The sequence below is a fragment of the Rhea americana genome, unplaced genomic scaffold (genome assembly GCF_003343005.1).
Source record: "Rhea americana isolate MKP2758 unplaced genomic scaffold, rheAme1 scaffold_12, whole genome shotgun sequence".
NCBI lineage: Eukaryota > Metazoa > Chordata > Aves > Rheiformes > Rheidae > Rhea > Rhea americana.
In genome coordinates, this window is record NW_028185261.1 from 9,111,925 (window position 1) to 9,132,148 (window position 20,224).

At 36.4% G+C, this 20,224-nt stretch overlaps 1 protein-coding gene across 1 annotated transcript in view; it reads left to right on the plus strand.

The window, feature by feature from the left end:
- Positions 1-20,224, plus strand: part of STK39 (serine/threonine kinase 39) — a 114,531-nt gene that overhangs the window by 34,822 nt on the left and 59,485 nt on the right. The window contains exons 6-11 of the mRNA XM_085323737.1: positions 390-445; positions 6,158-6,267; positions 6,378-6,479; positions 7,932-8,065; positions 11,171-11,219; positions 11,322-11,387. Coding sequence (XP_085179863.1) covers positions 390-445; positions 6,158-6,267; positions 6,378-6,479; positions 7,932-8,065; positions 11,171-11,219; positions 11,322-11,387 — 517 coding nt within the window. The remainder of the gene's footprint in view (positions 1-389; positions 446-6,157; positions 6,268-6,377; positions 6,480-7,931; positions 8,066-11,170; positions 11,220-11,321; positions 11,388-20,224) is intronic.

The window sequence follows — 20,224 nt, forward strand, 5'->3', positions numbered from 1 at the left end:
ATAAAATTTTGAAACAGATTTTGTGAGATTACATTAACAAATTGTAGGTAAAACAGAGTTTGAACCTAAGTATTTCTGTTCTGACCAGCTGTTTCTGAATTCTGCTTGCTTTATGTCAAAGCTGAATTTGGGTCTTTGTATTAAAAAAAAAAAAAAAAAAAGTATTTTTAAAAAGTTTGAGTTCAACATGCTGTTTATTTTGAAACTGTTACATTGTTACATTCTATGCTTCGGTTCCTTTTTCTGCCTTTTGAAGTTTCAAACACTAATGTGAAGTTAATCTGTGAATGTTTTCTGTTGTTGCCTTTTTTTCTTCTTTCTTTCTTTTCTAAATGTAGAATATATGCCTATATGTATTTTATACCTGAAGGTAACTCTGTGTGTTCTAGGGATTTGAAGGCTGGCAACATTCTTCTGGGTGAAGATGGCTCTGTACAAATAGCAGGTAAAGGCAGTGGTGAAAGTGTAATGGCTAAATAAAAGAAAAGGGAAACTGAAGCTGGTTTAGGAACAAGGGATACATCTAGAAAACTCTTCTATTGGCTTTTAGTGGTTCTTTCTGGTGTGTAGTAGTTCCTCTGCAAGTTATCCTGTTTCAGGATGCTTAGCTAATGATAAATGCTTTGGAAATTATTTGATATTTTTCCTTGTCCTATCAAATATGTCAAAACACATTTTTATGTCCTCTTAATGTTTCCTTTACAATTACCTATGTATTGTAAAGAGCTTGCAAAGGGTACATTTTTGCTCAACTTTATTTCATTCTCCTGTACCCCAGTGTTCTCTAATGAAATATTTCTGCAGGTAATCAAATATCCATGTTAAAGTATATACTGCATGTCATGATTACCTTGGCTGTAACTTTTATAAAACTGATCACTGAGATATGCAGTTTCTGGGCGAGTAGATGTTCTGGGTTCTTTATTTTGTTTGTTTATTTTTGCATTTCTACCATTAGTCTTATAACAGTATCAGTTGAAAAAATAAGTGCAGACAATATCCTTTATAGAATCTTAAATATCCTCTGAGTGTATCTACATTCTTCTTGAGTCATAGTCTGTAAGAATCAAATTATTTGGTCCTCATAATATATTAACACCTTAAGTACTGAGTAAAAGACGAAAGGTTTTCCAAACTTCATATCCTATCTCCCAAGTCAGTATCAAGTATCTAGAAAATAAAACAAACAGGTGATATCTGTGACACTTTTCCCTTCTGTCCTGAGTGCTCAGGCTCTACACAGTTTACAGCTCGTGACCCTAGGGATGAAGTCTTTGCGTGTGTTTGCCCTTAGTAATAAAAATGGCTATAACTAGAAGCTCTTCATTACATAAAAGATGCTTTCAAAGTATCAGGTAAATGTGTGTTTTGAGGGGCTTTAATATTGCAGTGTCTGCAGTTTTTAAAATTGGATGGAAAAACATGAGCTGGCAAGTGAATTAGAACAGCTCTAAGTTTTCTGTTGGAGTGCAAAAGACTCAAACTAAGAAATCAATTTTGTAGGCTTGAATTTTAATAAGATAGTTAATATTATTCACTTGACATATTCTACAGTTGTCTTAATTTTCTGTAATGTTTTTAGGCGATTGCTAAGATCCTAGGTCTGTATTCCAAAGCATTGTAGCTCAAATATTGAGATCGTTTCATACTATAAAGAATTGGATATCTCATAGTCTCATAGTAATAATAATGAAAAAATCAAAAATCTAATGCAGCTTTTCAGATCTGTTTGTTTTTAGATAGTGATCTTCACCCATGATCAAATGTCTTCTCACATTGATCAGATTATCATTCAAACAGCTTAGTTTATCCCTTTCTGTTTCAACTGCAGTGCTTAGTTTCTTGACCTTTACTCCCTTTTTGCGGTAGGCATCTTAATGAGTAAGGCTGTTTATTGTGCTGTTACAGAATTCAGTACATGCAAGATCTAGGAAGCTTGGTGACTAGTTAGATATGTGGAATGTGCCTTTATGTGACACACTGTTCCCATACCAGGTAGTTTCAGATCTTTGGCTGAAAAATACAGTAGTATCAAAGTTCTGTCATTGTTGATTTGGGCTGTTCCTAGTGGGACAACTGAAAATTATACACTAATTTAAAGCAAATTTGAGTGTCAGTCTGGCATTCTTCCATTTTATGTATTGTTACCTTAACAAAACCAATTAGAGTCCCCTTTTGTCTTCGGACAGTAGATACTTGATAGCTTTGGTCATTATCTTCTGACTTTTTATTGCTAGAAGAACATAATCTTGATGTTCATTAGTCTTTCCCTTTTGATCACTCTCCTGCGCCCCAGTGTTCTCTAATGAGAAGGCGTAGGTATAGTTACACATATTGCTAATACATATGGGGAGTAATATTTGAAGATACGGTTTTCCATTTGTGTGCCTTTGTTCTAAGCATTACAATTCATGAATGAAAGCCAGTGTTTCTCTGACAAAAGATTTTATGTAGATGTAAAAGGGAATTTCTCAAAGAAATAGACATCTCTGGTTACAGACCTCAGAGTTGTTGAACAGAGAATCTGCTCAGTCTTTTTGTGGGAAATAGAGGAAACTACAGTCATCTGTGTTCTGTAATTTGGGGAGTTTTGTTTTAAAGCACAATATTCTTTGCAGAGCAGGAAGCTTTAGCCTTCCTATTCATTTAAAGAAAAAAAAGTTAAATAGTCACTGCAGTGACTCGGTCTTAATATTCTACGTAAAACCACTGAGCTTGTAACATCTAGTGCCTTGGACAAACAAGATAATTGGTACTTCATCAGGTTTCAGCCTTCTAAGCTTGAGTTGCCTGAAGAGGGTTAAAAATACCAAATCCGTGAAGGAGTAGAAATGCAAGATGAGGTAGGGAGCATACAGTAAAGAACAGCTGCATTCAGGGATGAGTGAAAGACTAGAAGGTATGGGCTGGGTGAGTGAAGTGTTTAGTCAGGCTGAGAGATAACAGTTGTATTGAAACTTGTCAGAAAAGTGTGTGTGTTGAAGAGTCTCAGCAGAAGTCTGACTCTTCAGTTTTATGCGTAGCTGGCTATTGAATCTGCACATTCTGTGCGTATACAGAAATTTTTGAAAAAGAGCTGGTTAAAAATAGCCACAGCCATGACCTTAGATCCTCCATGCCAGAGGCAAAGATTTGTTGTGGACAATTGTTTTTGCATCACAAGCTTTCCTTGGCCAGCTCCATTCTCATGGGAGCTTGAGGCTCTGTTTCTCTCCCAGCCCCAACCTTAACTAACTATAAACTAACTAACCCTAAGTAAGTGTTGGCGTCGGCTACTCCTTAGACTAAGATCTACAGCCGTAGTGAGGGTGAGAATGTTCTTAGGGGAGAAATGCTTTTGAAGCCTGAGCCTGCCTTTGGCAGCCCCTTGGAGCTTGGGGCTTTGCCTCTCTCCAAATGATAATCCTAACCCTCACCCTGGATGTTGACCTCAACTGCAAGAGTCCCAGCCCTCACCAAGGTGGGAAAGCTGTCAGATGAGAATGTTTTTGCAGCCTCTTTGCTGCCCTACTCCCTTGGAGGCTCCCAGCTTTCTCTCTCCACGCTAATGCTAACCTTAGATTCTGACCTTGGCTGGGACTTGGCCAAGTGCCCCAGCAGTGGCTGAGGRGAAAATGATGTCAGAGGAGAAGTGTTTTTGCAGACCATTGCTTATTTGGGCAGCCCCTTTGCTTCACTTATGTTAGTCTCAAAATGCTTACTAATACACTTAAATCATGGTTGTTCATTAAATGTATTTGCTCTTTGGTCTTAGCTGTGATCTTTAGTGCCTAACACTGTTGAATTCAGCTCTTTCCTTGTCCTGCATTTCCCTTTTTGCTTTTACAGAACTTCTTATTAAAGCTTCCAGCCCCCTGTGTGATAGGAAGCAAGCCAGTATAGGTCTTGTCTTTTTTTTTTAAACAAGCTGTGTTTGTGGAAGCTGTCTATGCAGAGAAACAAATCTTTTGTTTTGTATTGAAACCAGACTGTTCTCTCTGTAGATGTACAGCTGTGTTTTACTGGCTTTATAGTGAAAGTTTGCTTGAATGAGTTAAATACACATTGCATTTTTTCTCAATGAAGTATTACAATATTTCTTTTTAAAGCTTATGCAAGAAGGTTTTCTGCTTTTCTTTTTGATTAGACTTCTGTTTGATTAGACTTCTCTTTTTATTTATATTTGTCATCTGTGGTCCTTTTCAAAACAAATGTTACGTTAAAGTAGAACAGTGCTGGAGGAGCAAATGTTAAGCCAGAATTTTAGCTGTACATATCAGTTCCTGAAAAATCTGTTAAACAATTATTTAGTACCAGCTAAAGGACTTTTTAATATGGCTTCTTGATTTATGTATTCATTTGTTTGTTTATTTCTGATTTTTTTACTTATACAGATTTTTCTCATATGCAATAGTTAATAACTACCAGTATCATTTTTAACTGGTATTCCTGGGGCTGTTCACACCTTTAAAAAAGTACAAGCAAACCCCCTCTAAGCAATATCTTACAGATTTTGGAAGAAAAAAACTTTTATTTTTATTTGTTAGGCAAATTGCAGAAAAGTTTAATGAAGCTTACTTCTTAACACTCTACTTTATTTCTGTGTGGTTTATGAAAGCACACTCCAGAAAGAGTTTGAATCTGTAGTGCAGTTAACATCTGCTTTGTGGAAAGTAATGATAAAGTTCTGACTGTTGAACTCCAGTMCCAAACCTGGACTACAAAGACTATTTGAAATGCACAGGATGATGTGGCCAGTGGGGAAAAAATTGGTAGTAGGGAGTGATAGTGTGGACTCAGCATGCCTGTCCAATATTTCTGGAGTAGATTCTTCATGTGACTATACTGCTTTGGGCCACTAAAAAAAAAAGTTCTCTCTGTAAGGGCGCCTGGATTAAAGTGTGAGTGAATACTTCAGTTACGTAATCTCTGCTGATAATTTAAGAAAAATAGTGTAGTGAAGACAGTTTAAGAATTACTGACAGAAAAGGAAATGGATACAGTATTATTTTAAGGGTGTTTATACATTCCTTCAACACTATCTGCCTGCAAAATGTATCTGAGGTACAGAAGTGTATTACCACCAGCAATCTAGCAACATAAAATTTTTTTTGGTCCAGAAGCAACCAAAGTTAGTACTTTATGATCACAAATTCATCAGACTTGTCTATCTGTTACATGAATAGCATGCTAAATGAATAGAAGAAACTATAAACTACAAGTACTTCCATGAAACAACATGGATTTTTTTTTGTTGTTTTCTAAATTTAGCTGATGCCTGAGAAGAGCATGTTGATGTGATGCTTTATGTTGAGGTTCTTTGATGTCAAGAGATTTTTCTCAGAAAGATCATTTTGAGTGATCTTCTTATATCATCTTCTAAAAATAACTAAAATCCATGACATTTTTCTGTATTTATTGATAATATCAATCTTAAAATTAGAGAACAATAGGAAAATATGATTTCTTTAAACAAATGCACAGTAAAATATTTGGCTTCAATCCAGTTAGATTGTAAATAGTGCAGAGTCTAAAATATTCTTCATAAGCTCCATTCAAAATTACAGTGTTTTTCTTTAATCTGCTCGTCTTTGTTCTGTTTCTCTCCTCCCTGCTCCACATGGCTCTCGCTAAGGTAGTGACAGGTTAAGAGAAAACTAACACTTTTGGGTATTTTTTTTTTTAAGTTATTGTCTACTGTAAAATACATGTTGAGCAGTGTGATTATCTTTGATTTCTCAAATCTACAAAAAGTTAAATATGTATTGTATGTACAAGAGAGACTCTTTGCTCTTGCTCAAACTGCATTAAGATTTAGTAGCTATACTGAATGTAGCTCATTATCTTTTAATAGCAGATGCAAACCTTAGCTCAAAGTGCACATTTGAAAATCCAAAGTGACAAATACTGGCATCCTTTGTAATCATAGTTAACAAGACATATTCTAGAGAGTTAAACTTGAGGAATATTCTAGTGATAACTAGATCACTAGTAGTGATAACTGTACCATTTATTCCCTATCACTTCAAAAATAGGATATCATGAACGGAAGGTAATCTGTGCAATGGAGGATATCTATAAGTAGACCTCATGACTTCATTTCTAAGTGTGAAAGTTTGAAAGTTCTGCTTTGTTAATGGTAGTTTAATTGATTTTAACTTTTTTCCTTCTGTCACAGATTTTGGTGTCAGTGCATTTTTAGCAACAGGAGGTGACGTTACTCGTAACAAAGTGAGGAAAACTTTTGTTGGTACTCCGTGTTGGATGGCCCCTGAAGTAATGGAGCAGGTATTCCTACTGTTTTTTTTTTAAAAAAAAAAAAAAAAAAAAAACACACAGCCTTTGATTTTTAAAACTTAAAGCATCACCATTTTGTTTTCTGTCTGGTTCTATTCCAGGTGAGAGGCTATGACTTCAAGGCTGATATGTGGAGCTTTGGGATAACAGCCATTGAATTAGCAACAGGAGCAGCACCTTATCACAAATACCCTCCTATGAAAGTAACTATAACTTCATATTGCTTAATGCTGAAGGGGGTTTCAGGCTTCAGATTTCCCTCTGCATTTGAACTGGTTTTGGTCATTGCAGATTGTTCTCTCTTGACAAATGACTGAAACGAGTAGTTTTGTAGATCTTCAATGTAGGGGCAGGTATTGGGGGAGGTGGTACATAGGAAGGTGTGTGAGAGGAGTAAAATGCAAGGCACAGACCCAGAAAGCTGGACTCTGGTGCTTTGGTCCTTAATTAATGTTTCATTCTTTTTTTTTTTTTTTTTTAAAGAGTAAATGCAACACTACTGTTGAAAGTAGAAAAGTTATATATCATCTTGTTATGGTGATGTTTTTCCCCTGTTTTTACCCATCAGTCTCTAAAGTAGGATAATATAGAAGTCTTCTGAAAAAGTTTGCAAATGATTATATGAAATTGCAGGTCTGTTACATGATGTTCGTATTTGAAGGTGGCAGAAAGCTGCTGTGCTATTAGTCAGATAAGCAAACTTAGAATTTAAGTTACCATTTAAAAAATGAAATTAATCTCTTCAAATTGATGAATTAGTAAGTAACTTGATATTTTTCACTAGTTTGGATTAAGTAACAGTAGTAACAAACTGACCTCCCTTGAAATGAATTTTGTGCTTTTACTTTAAGAAGAATATGTACAATATAATTTACTAGGGAAGCCTACTTAAATTTTTAAAAGGAAAAACTGTGGTTACTGGTGTCTGTTTTCCATAGAGTAACTTAAAGAATTTTAGAGCTCAGTTCCAAACTTAGAAGCTATATGGTTTTATGTAATTTTAAGATATTTAAGTTACAGCAACTGCTGTATGTGCCAACATTTATGAAAAGGTGTTGTAAAGTGGTATCTAGTATAACTGAAAAGGAATGAATATGTTTTTTTAGTGTCAGTGAGTCCTAGAAAAAAGCATTTTATCCTTCAGGTTTAAGTGATATATTTCTGTCTGTTTCACTGAAGTGTGTGTATTCTGTGCAGTAGAAATAAGTTACTGATTGCAGCAATCTTGCTTACTATTCCTCTTTTCTTGTTTTTCTCATATGCACCCACATTTCTGACTGACAGAAATAACTTGTATAATCATGATGTGAAGCCTAGGCATCTAGTATTTTCTTTTCTAATATTTTGTAGTCTACTTGTTCTTATCTCTTTGGGCAATTGTAAGCAGGCATATATATTCTTTTAGATTTTTAAATGCATATATTTTTGTCAGTCATACTGCTCACTGCTCTGAGAGGGTTCTATGGAAATGCTGTTGTGACAGAGGTACTTTGTATTCAATAGCAACTCAAAATACCTAAAAATATGTGCTCTGAGTACTATTATAGCTTTTAATACTTTATGAATGGAATATTCTATTTTTATTTCCACTTTTTTTGTACCAATTTAGTGATGGGACTTATGGTGCCTATTTTCTGTTTGTTTTTTTACTGTAGGTGTTAATGCTAACACTGCAAAATGACCCTCCCACTTTAGAGACGGGTGTAGAGGACAAGGAGATGATGAAAAAATATGGCAAATCCTTTAGAAAACTAATTTCACTATGCCTTCAAAAAGATCCTTCCAAAAGGTAGGTCATTATTGTCATGTATAGTAGAATTATTTTTTTAAATGTAGAGACTACCTAAGAGTTCAGTGTTTGTACATCGTCTTTAAGCATATGATTTGAATTTTCTAAAAATCAGCCTTCAGTCATCTTCATCTGGGGAGAAGGGATTGCCTCTTAACTGTTGTTTAAGTTTTCTTCTTCTGGATTAACCTAATTTGCTCATATTTAAATACTATGTTAAACTCAGTATTGAACAAGCAAAAGTCCTTTCTCTGTATCTTAATTGCTTGTTTGAGGTAAAATATCAGTCTTTATGCTGCACTGAAGTCCAGCAAGACTTTCGGGTTGATCAAATAATTGTTCTTTGCCAAATAGAGCAACCACTTGATCTTTATATTAGAAATATGTTTGATTTTTCTCTTTTTTTGAAATGAGTTTAACTCTAGCATATCTCCAGAGAAAATTACTTACTTTTTGCAATCTAAAGTAGGAGGCCACAAGCTTGTTCAGAGTTTTCCCTTGTGTCTGTAGACAGCTGCTTGGGATAGCCTCTCTGTGCTCTTTCTTGATTTGTTTCTGTGATTGAGATTTCCAGGATTTCCAGGCACATTCTGTAATTAACATTGTTTCCTGAGGGTATTTAATATATCACTTATCTCTGTTTTTGAAGAATTTCAGAAGTGCCAGTACAGGAAAAGATTCTTCTGAAAGAGCAGTCCTGACTCAGTACTGTGTTCTCTCTTATGATCTGTAACTTGATTTCACTGGTGTTACACTAGCCGAAGTGCAAGGTACTGTTTCAGTGAGTCAAGTTGAAAAGGTGACAGCAGCAATAATGGAAAACAAATGTAGTTAGGAGAAAAGAGTATAAATTACATGACAGCATCCTTAATTCTTGAAATCCTTCAAATTCTTTTTTTTTTGATTGAAGGATCATTTGGGCACTATTTTCAGATTCCTAAGCCGTTTGCAGTTGGTCTTATTACTAGCAAACCCTGATGATTTAAGCTTAGTACTGCAATTTGCTGACTGCTTGTGATAAGAAAGAAATACATTCTGGATAAACAAGCTGCTTTTTGAGTTTCCAGTAGCCAGCAATTTTCAGGGCAAGATTAAGTTGGTATGAAAACATAAGTGGTAAATAATTAGAATGGTCGTCTTTTTCTTGTTGAGTACATAATGCTGAGTGTTACATGATCTGTGGTAAAGATGCCAATGTAGAAACATTGGTGTAGTAACACTTACAGTATCTCTGTACTCATGATTGACCTGAACTGAACAGTTAGCCCAGCAGATACATGATGAGATCAAAGTGCCAGTTACCCAGACCTGGGAGTGAATGTCCTTAGATTGCTTGGTCTATGCTATTTTTTGTTTCTCCACAGACAGTAGTTAATTCGGCTCAGAGATACTGTGACATTTTTGGGAGAAGTGCCTGCTTTTCATGGGAAATTATGAGATTGGTGTTGCACTGTTGTCTCTCACAGCATTATATTTTTCTTCTGGGGGCGTGTGTGAGGAGGTGTTTCCCTTCATGCAATATAGGTAGCTTACAGTCCTCAGCTCTAATTCACAGCCTCGGCGTGTGTGGTGACAGGCCCAGAAACTCCTTTCAAACCAGTTCAGCATTTTCTGATATAAATAATAGTGAAGGAATGGAGACTGCAAGTCTGGATAAAACTTTGCCAAGAATCTAGCTATTAACCGTGCGTTTCCCTGGTACAAGATATGACAGTAGTAGATCATTAAAACTTGTCTTAAAGTTGAAAGGTAACTCAGGTTTAAATTTGAAAACATAACACAGACTCATTTCTTCTGAAAGTTCCCCTTCCAGTTTGCCTATCCAAGGTTTGTGTGTGAATTACTGCTTTGTCTAGTAGTCTCCACAGTACCTCTACTAACAACCTTTCAGTCTGTTGCTTTGGGAAAACAAGCAACATCTGCAACTACTGTGTCTTAACTAGATCTTTTTTGTTGATGTCAGGAATTGTTCCATTGTTTGTAGTAGGAGTAAGATGATACATACACATACTGCTTTTTGTTTTCTTCGCTTATGTCCTCACAGAAACAGACTAGTTCAGATTTTGATTTTTGTTGTTGAGATTTTCCATATGGAAGCTTCCCACTGTCTGATCTGTTTATGCTATATCCAACCTCTTGCTTTAATTCAAATAAACTGTAGCAATGATGCTTTCATTCATTTAGAAATGGTAGATCTTCAAGACTTTAGCTTCCCTAAGTTTAACCATCTCAAAGTTAGTCTTGGGTAGTGGTCTGGGCTCCTAATGGAGAGAATWAAAAAAAAAGTGGAGGGTTTGTCTCATCCCAAGAGATGTTTTTCTTTCCCTCCCAAGTCTACCTGAGTCTCAGAGGCTGGCTTCAGTTAGATATGTAACTTTTTAGATTCCCAAAGCTAGGGAAAGCAAATCCTGCCATTGGAGTCATTTCAGTAGCTCTGGGATTGTGGAAAATCTGGTRTAAACTTCAAAAATAGATGCTGTGAAGAAAGAGAACAGAACTCTAAGTAAATGTGAAATGCTTAGATTTTGACCTTACGGCTGTAGATTTGCTTTTACTTGTCTGTTGGGTTTGAAGAAACTACTGATGGCAATTTTGGGGTTGTTTTTTGCTTTTTGGTTTATGCATCATCTTAATGGTGTCAGTATACAGATGTGCATACCTGCACATTACCAAAGTAAATGAATGCAGTTAGTGGATATTGATGCTACTGTTTGGAAAATGTATTTGCCCTTTTATATCTCTGCAAGGTAGTCACTGTGGAGTGAAGTTCAGTTGCACTGATGGAGTCATTTAGGGAAGCACATGTTACCTGACTTTATTTTGTATTTTTTAAGGGTAAAATGCATTTGTGTTAAAAGAAAAAGGGGGGAAATTGGCAATTTAGATACTGATTTTTTTTTTCCCAGTATTTTTGCCATAGGGAAACTTAGTTTTTTGGTGTGTGGTAAGTGAGTACATGTGAATTAATTCAGTAGCTATTGCTATTTATTCCCCATTCATACAGTACTAATTCAGAAGTATTAGAGACCATTTAACTAACGTCCTGTACTGTATTCACTGAGAGGGGTCTTTGTTTTCTGTTCTAATTTATTATTGATCTTTCAGGCCCACAGCAGCAGAACTTTTAAAATGCAAATTTTTCCAGAAAGCCAAGGTAAAGCGTTTAACCCTACAAGTAAATTTTGCTCTGCCTTAAAATCTACATGAATTTTCTTTTCTTGTATTGATTTTAACTTATCAAATGTTGGTTTTGCAGAATAGAGAATACCTGATTGAAAAGCTTCTCACTAGAACGCCTAATATAGCCCAGAGAGCAAAAAAGGTAAGTGTGTTTACCTCTCCTCTTTAGGCTATAGGATGTAAGGGAAGACGAGACCTATTCAGTTGCCTTACATGTTTGTTGGGTGAGGGATCTATTCTCTTACAGACACCTTCAGAGATGGTGACTCTTGAATGAATAATTTCTTTAAGTTTTCTCCAGGAAGCCTTGGGGCTTTTTGACTTTCTTGTCTCTGCTGAAACAATATATATCATCATACATCATATGATTTCTCTCCCCTGGTTAGCTGGAAGGATACAGATTAAAGGGTTATGTAAACGAGAAGTGACAGATCTGCAAGCATATAGGTTCATAAACTGCAGGATAGATACCTTCCTTTCCTTACCTAAAGAAAGGATGAAAATATTGTAAATGATATTTATTAAAGACTACTTGTTTCTTTGGGTTATTTAAAGTATCGTATCTAATTTTATGGAACTTTTGGCCATATCCTTCCAAGAGGGCTGCTGTATCATTCATGCTTGTGAAGCTTTTCAAGGAGGGGCTGAGGTAAAAACACAGCTATGAGTGTATGCTGGTATTTCTGTGGTCCCTTTGGCACTTGTTTGGGTGACTCACCAGGTGAGGTGCAGCAGAACTAAAAATTTTTAGTGAACATTAACATATATTTTAAGGCTCAAGTATGGAGCAAGATACTGTTCCTAAGAGCTAATAAACATGAATGAATGTAGTGCTGTCTGTGAGTATGTATGGAACTTTGACTTAACTCTGCTGAACTCATTGGACCCCTTGCTATGAAGAATCTACTCAGAAGTTGCTGAGCTTCTGCAGGTGACAGGATAGTGTATTCAGTCCAACTTTCCCAAAGCAGTCTTTCCAGAAAGATGTTTTAAGGAGGATGTTTCAGCAAAAACTGTTATAGTCTTGATACACCAGTTCCAGTGGATATTTGKTTTTTTGCAAGACTTTTCTTAGATTTCCTTAGTAGTGGACTGGCTTGGTGCTTGTTAGACCTTGTTGTTTTTGAATATTACTGTCATGTAATTCACTGATGCTGAAGTGTGTTCTGAATGTAGGACAGCAGCTGTAGACACTGTTAGTAAGATCTGAATGATACTTTGAGTTGCTCCTCATTCCTTGCAAAGGTAGAAGTAGTTTAGGAAATGGTGAGGCTTTGTGGTAGTTGGGGTAGAAGCTAAAATGAGAGGACTTGTAGAAGAGAGAGAGAGCATGCTGAGCAATCCTGTATCTGAAAGATGCAAAGAGTAGGAACAATTCACCGTTTTGGCCAGGTGGTGGCAGCAATGCCCACATTAAAAAAATTGACTTATCTGGTTTTTTTTTTAAAAAAAATTTTACATTTTGGGCATTACAAAAGTAATTTAGCCAAATTTTAGTGACAGTTGTGTTTTCAATAGAGTGTGTGCCTCTTAATTCCTCTCCCAGCTATGTATTTGGATCAATTATAGGAACCATTTGTTAACCTATATATGCATATGTATATATGCTTATTTAAATAAATAACTTAGAATTGGGAATCATGAAATGAATGCATAGTAGCTCATGCACCGCCAGCCAGCCATAGTTTGTTGGATGACTTTGGACTATATATATATATTTTTTTTGTTAATTTGGGTCCCAAGTGACTCTCTTAAGAAAACAAAGCTGTAAGATGCTAGAGACACTAATAAATTAATAAACATTTTAATCACAGCATAAATGAAAATAGGTTCTAGCTAGTGAAAATGCTAAATTTTAAAAGTACTCTTTTAAAATTCATTGGATATTTAAAACTTAATTTGCTTACAGCTTTGCATGTAGCTACTGTTTAAATGCCATAAAATATGTATCTGTTCAATACTAAAACTGTGGGATTTTATTTAAAAAAAGCTCTTGTAAGTAAGTTTCATTGGTCAAACTGTCATGTAACATGTAAGATGTCTTTAAGAGTCACTTTTGGAAGAGGTAAGCCCTGTAATGGAAGAAGAAATGTCTCTAGGGCAAGAAATGGAAGGAGCTTCTGTCATTATTGCTTGAATTCTCTTCTATAGCAGTTGGTGTGGAATGCCTGTAACTAATGATCTGTGGTACCACTGCTAGCACAGGTATCAAATCTACCCTGCAGCAGTTTAATTTTCATTGAATTTGCCGTGCATATGGTTAGTTTGCCCTATTGCCTAGAAATTCAGTTTTAATTCTTTTTTTTTCTTTCTTTTGACATAGTGTTCTCATGTTTTGCTGCTGCTTTACAGCTAATACTTGGTAACTGTTCTGAGTAATGCGATTTCAGGTTTGTTTGTGATGCTGAAAGTAGATACACATGTTCTATGTTTGAGTAAAACATTCAGGGTTTTGGAGAGGTTTGTTTATAAATTTCAATTTGAGAAGATTAAACAACTCCTACAGTGTATATTTAAAATTCTGTGATATTAGAGTGGTAAATTACATCTTTATGTGTATATTTCCTTGCCCCAGCATTTCTTTGTGTTTTATAATTATGCTAATTTTAAAATGATGGCCTTCTTCCTGGCACTTCATGTAGTTAATACTGAAACACTTTTTGTAATTGACTTGTTCAGGAGGAACATTCCTTGCCACTTCTGTGCGGAATCTGTTTATGTACTACTGCTAATTCAAAGGAATTAGCATGGCACTCTGCAGTGGGTTTCATTAATGTGACTACTTGCTATGAGAGCCCTGATTACAGCCTCCCTTGTTATGTCATGTTATGGTAGAGCAGCCTGCTCTCACCTGCTTGGATCAGGGCCATGTCCATCCCTGTTAAACTCTTGCTCCTGTTGTATGATCTCATGTTTTAATACATGTCAAAGTAGTTTTAGTTTTGGACTGTGTGTTAAGTCTTTGTTCATTTGTGACTAAAATCACTCTTTTAGAGTAGAGGAGGAAAATTATAAACAGCTCCCAGAATTCCACAGTCAGTTTTGAAATCTAGTCACACTAAAAAATTAATTAGAATTCTAAGTACTCTGTATACCCAAAGGCCCTGTGTCAGTTTTGTGGTTTTATAATCCTATTTCTTTAATTTTGAAAGTCTCCTGTGTGACTGCTAGCTTTAGAGAGTGAACAGGGCAAAACATGTATCTGCTTTTCATTTTATAGCTGTCTGAAGTGCTACTAGTTAAAATCAATTTTGAGTAATAATGGGACTCGAATTCTGCTTTGGCAAGGTGGTATTGCTTTACACTATTAATAGAAGCTCTTTAAACCTTAGGGTTGTAAGTTACTGGAAAAAAATCTCTGACATTCAGCATAAAGAGATAATTCATGTGATAACAGCTTTTATTGGAATTTCAGTAGAAATATCCATATTGATTGCTGGAATTCTTGCTCTGTAGTACAGCAAAGTTAGGGAAATGGWCCTGAATAGCATGTTAGCATTGCGGAAGAGATTAATTATTACCTCTGTTTAATGGGGAAAATACTATTAGACCCCAGGTTTCTTGGACAGCTTTAGCAACCTGATACCACCTCAACAAGGCATGCATTTGCAACACAGTGAAGTTCTAGTGATGGATTTATTTTGATACAAGCATCTCACCAAAAATTAGTGCTAGTACAGCTAGCTTTTGTAAAGCAGAGAGCTATATTAGTTTGTCAAGCTCAGATTATTAATAAAAATTACATTTCATTTCTGTGATGCTCAGCTTCATTAGGAAATGCTTATTTCATCAGTGCTGATGTCTTGAGAAGGAACAGGTGTTATACTGGAACACTTCTAGAAAACAGCAGCTCAGCTGTGAGTAGGATGGCTTTCAGAAGTATTCTGGCTTCTTACTTTTTCTTTGCTCTGTACTGAGTTCCTCCTTTTTGTATTAGGTTAAATAATGGTGTATGTTATTGGCAAGGAGGCTCCCTTTGTGGGAGGGAAGCCACTACATCACAGAGGGTTAAATCTTCAGTTTACTGAGGGAACTGCTACAAACGAAAAAATAGKGGAACTCAGATTAGCAATGGCAGATATTAGAAAAGCTAGAGGAGAAACTGGCATTCAGACTACGTTGGCTCTTTGTTTTCAAGAAGTTACTGAAAGTATAAATTCACAGAAATTCACATTATCAGAAGGTGGTGCCTGCATTGGTGAATAATCGAAGTGGAAACAATTTTCAGGGACAGACACTTGTTGCATGAGCTTTTGTTTTGTCACTTCAGACGAAGATTTTTGTCAGCATTTCTGCCGGAGATGCTTAAATAAAGTTGTACTGTGGGATACCTGTATTCTGTATAAAGTTCCTTGCATGTCCATCCATTCTTTCACAGGACATTTTTGCCATTTGTGTAGCATTTGCAAAATTGTATTCATTCTTTCTCATACTGAGCTAATCTTGTACAAAATAAAGCAATGAGTGAAATCAGTTGATTCAGTTGAGAGTCTTTGTACTTCAGATGGCTATATGCATCTTCACAATGACTTGTATTGCTTGTTCTGTCAGGATTTAAGAGCTAATGAGATCTGTCTTAATCACTGAAAAGCAATGCTCTTCCTCTATTGGGTAGTGTTTGCTGCTTTCTAGGATATCATAGCTGAACTTCAGGATTCAATTTTGTTGTGAAGAGTGATTGTCTTTTGAGTAACAGCATTGACTTCTTTCTGTGGTTAATGTATTTGTGACCAATTTCTAGCAGTAGGTGAACTGATGTCTCTGCTCCCRAAGGTCATGGTTACGTCATTAGGCATATTGCAGTTGATTTGACAGCTTCTTTCAGCAACTGCATCCCTGAAAGATTTGTTTTTGGAATGTTGCAGCTTAAAAGGCTGTAATGGTGTGGGAGTTCTGGTGTAAATATCTGGTTGATACCTTAGTGGTTGTGATAAAAGCCCAAACATGATTTAGTTACACATAGAAGTTAAAACTCAGAGACAAATTAAAAAAAAGTGTAGAACATGGACTACCATGAGGTTAGTGTACAATGAGACTTTAAACTTTAAAGCTCTAAAGCTTTTTGGTCAGACCAGTAGCTTTAAATATTTGGAATTTATCTATTCTGTTGAAGCCTTTAATATTAGAGTTTCATTACTCTGAAATGCAAGTGTAGTGTATTCTTAAGACTGGACTGTTGAAAGAGTCCAGTTTAAAGAATCAAGGCAGGATAAAGGAAGCTCAGGCCTGATGCTGGTAGTAGGTTTCTTTGATCAGGAAGTAAGTTTTGTAACTAGCCGCAAGCACARATAGTGCTGTCTTGTCCTATGGGTTCGTAACTGTTTGTTTTTCTGCCTCTTGCTAAGGAAGGTGCTAGCTTTGCTTACATTCACCTTCCAAGAACTGAAGCCTCCAGCTTTACTCTCGTGATATCCAGTGACAGATAGTCCTTGCTTCTTGCCTCTCTTGGATTTTAACAGATGTCCTAAATAGGAAGAGATTGAATGAAATTAGGTGATGTTATTAAATCTCACCCCAGTCTGTAGTCCAAATCATTATTTTGTCAAGGTAGCTATGTTGCCACAGCTAGCATGCCAGCTTAGTATTTTGAGGCTTCCTTCTCCTTGGGCTCTCTTGAGCAAGGTGGCAGCAGAAACCTTYTGGTCTTGTCTTTGTTCATAGAAGTAGCAGGGACTGCTGGGGAATGTGGAAACTGCTGCAGCAGAGTGGTTGTTGCTTGTGATTTTTGTTCATTCTCGGGACATTTGTCAGGAAGGTCATGCAGGGTTGTGAATTCCCAAGAGGATTCTGTGGCTGCAAGGTGGCTCAGACGCGGTGTTGTCATCTGTCTTTGCTTTGCTGGAAGACTAAGGAAATAACTATTTGAGGATCTTTGCTTTCATACAAATTGAATCTTTAGCCTTCCTAGTTCTAAAAAGCAAGCTGACCCTCCCCCCCCCCCCAAAAAAAAAAAAAAAAGAAGAAAAGAAAAATAGAACCAACACACTGGAAGAAGTGAGAAGTAAATAATCTTTCCCGATTAGACCTTGTAAAGCTTTCAGAAATAGCATGAAACTGTGTTTTTTATTTGTTATATGACATTTTATTCTTTCTACACTTGGTATTAGTGGTATTCCTGAAGTTCGTGGGGAAAACTACTAGAGAAATGTAAGTCAAGCAGGACATCCTTAGGGTTATGCTACCTCGTAGTATTGCAACAGAATGAATTTAACTGTAGAGTGCTCTTGGCTCAAGAAGTTCAATTATRGCAGGAGCTGAAAACTTAAAGGTTTAATTGGAAACAGGTAGACTGAGAGGCAGAGCAGAGAGATACACTGGAATAGTAGGAGTGCGTATGCAAAGTCCTGTTTAGTACTGAAGAGCAGCTTGTGGATAAGATTATTCAAATTATGCATACCTGGGTAAACATTATGTAACATAATATATAATGTGAAAGGGCGAAATTTCAAATGAAGAACTGACAAAAAGATGTGTACATCCTACCTGTGTTGTGTGGGAAAGTCATAGCCAGCAGAGGGCAGCAGTGTCTGTAACATACAGCACCACCTGCTGAGCAGGGTTCAGTGCTCAGTGGATTGTAAAATGATGCAGGCTTCGAAAGCATCGCTAAGTTACGAATGGCTCGAGGTCTGCAATTTTAAATGCTAAAGCCTATTTGAATGTACACTTATTGTTGATATCTGGTTACACAATAAGATTGTGACTTATAAAAACTGGGGATTTATGTTTTTTTCTGCCTAGTTGATTGAAAATGCCCTCTTCAGTACGGGTACACACATTGGTGCCTCAGAGGACTATTCTTAAACTGTACATTAAAGCAGAGAGTGATTTGCTGTTAATAAATTTCAGTAATGAAACACTTTATATAGTGGAATTAATAAGTGGAAACATGTCTGAAAATGAAAAGCCATATTGAATTGATAACCCTGCATATTTGTCCTGTTACTGGAATTYCTGCAAAACTGCAATTTCTTGAAAAAATTCGTGTTAAAATTTGAGACTCACATGTTTGAGCACAGGTTGTGTGTATGTGCATGATCTTATGCAAAACCACATGGTTTTGGAAGGCAGAATTGGCAAAGTGCAAGGAATCACATATAGTTGAGATGTTCATGTGACAATAGTTTCCATAGTTYGAGCTGCTGCACTTTGTCTCTAAGTGGCCTTATCACAGCAAGGAAAGACTTGGTGAAGGAACCTTTGGACAGGAAATCTCCTGGAGAGGTTCCCTGGGGGAAGGTGGGTATTTGGTACACCGAGCTTCTTACCCATTTTTTTAGCATTTTCTCTAGTAATGTATTGTGCTGATTCCCTCTAGCCCCCTTTGGCTTCTCATGCTGTTGTCTTCCTCTCTCTGATAGTTCCCCCATGTTCCACTTGGAAACTGTGAGTGCAGGTAAGTTCTTGTGGCCATCTTCACAGGGGCCCTGCCTTCTTGTTTCACGCAGGGTCTATAAAGACAAACTGGCATCATAAACATATAAACCTGACCATCTTTCTGTTCTTCCAGCAGAATTCTGATTTTTGTGATAAATCCTTTTAAGCTATACTATTCCTTAAGAAATGATGCTCTTCAAAAACCAATAGAGAGCATTGAAGTCCAGCTATATAATTTGGAACTTTCTGTCTCCATTATGCAGTCTCCATTATGCAGTACTCACTTATGAAAGAAAATGTAATAACCCTGCATCTCCAAACTTTTTACCAATGTAATTTAGTCCAGCAGCAAAYTGAACTAGTAATTTATACTGGTAGCTTTTTCTTTTCCAAAATTCTCATCTTTCTATTCTTAGCTGACTTAGCCTTTTCATTTTTTGCAGTCCCTTTCTTTGTACTGCATTAAGGAAGAAATAAATATTTTTGAATTTGCTCCAGTGACTCAATTTTTCCTTACTAACCTGTTTCATTAAAGGTGAATGTTCCCTAAACATGATATAACACACTTCAGAGCAAACAATTAATAGTTGTTTTGAAAGGGTGTGCTCAACAGGGATGAGCATATATTTTAACTCCATCAGAGCTACAGTCTAAATTATTCAAGAAAAATGTGAAAAAAATAAGAAAAACTTAATTTACGAAAGCTTGACCCCAAAGTAAATGAAATRCTCTTTTTTCTAAAATGAAATTTTAAAAGGGATAGCAGCTTCTCTGTGTTGGCATATTTGCAAACACTGATAGCTGCAGCTGACTTTAAATTGAAGGAATCCAACTGGAATTGGAAATGACTTGGAATTCAAGGAACTGATGTTTCTGTATCTTTCTAGTGAATTAGATACATATGCAAGAATATTCTTGTGCTTTTCCTGACCCAGGACATCTGAAGTGCTGAGGATGTGTTACTTCCTCCTGTAGCTGAGTCACCTTGAAACACTGGAATTTTAAACCTTCAGACTTCAGGGCATAGTGATGTGTAGTTCTGAAGGTTCAGAACATGCCTAATCTGTCCTTCCTGCATGTATGATTTTTTTTCCCTGGGAAAGTTTCCATTACATGTAGTTGTGGGCAGTGTAGTGGAGAGCTTGGAGCTCTCCATACTATGAAAGTCATAATACAACAAACCTCAGCAGAAGCCCTTGCAAAGGGAAGGGACTTCAGTAGTCCTGAATGATGGCTTGCACACCTAATTTTTATTCTGAGGTGGGGGTTTGATTAGTGTTTGACCCTGAAGGGTTAATTTAGATAATCCAGAAGCAGAGCTTCCATACCAGATTAAATGCTTGCTGTCAAAGCAGTGTCTCAGGCCTGTGTGCTTCCCCCCCTTGCCTTACCTATTCCTGTACATGAACATGAAACATTTAAAGTTCTGTTTAACTTCCGTTCCAAGTAGGAGAAGAAGAAAAATTAAGAAAAAWTTTCACATGATTACATTTGTAGTATACAAACATGGCAGACATAGCAATAAAAAATAGCAGAATGGCTTAAGAGGCTTAAGTTGCTATAACATCTTAGCACCTTTTGACTCCTACAAAGCAGAAATGC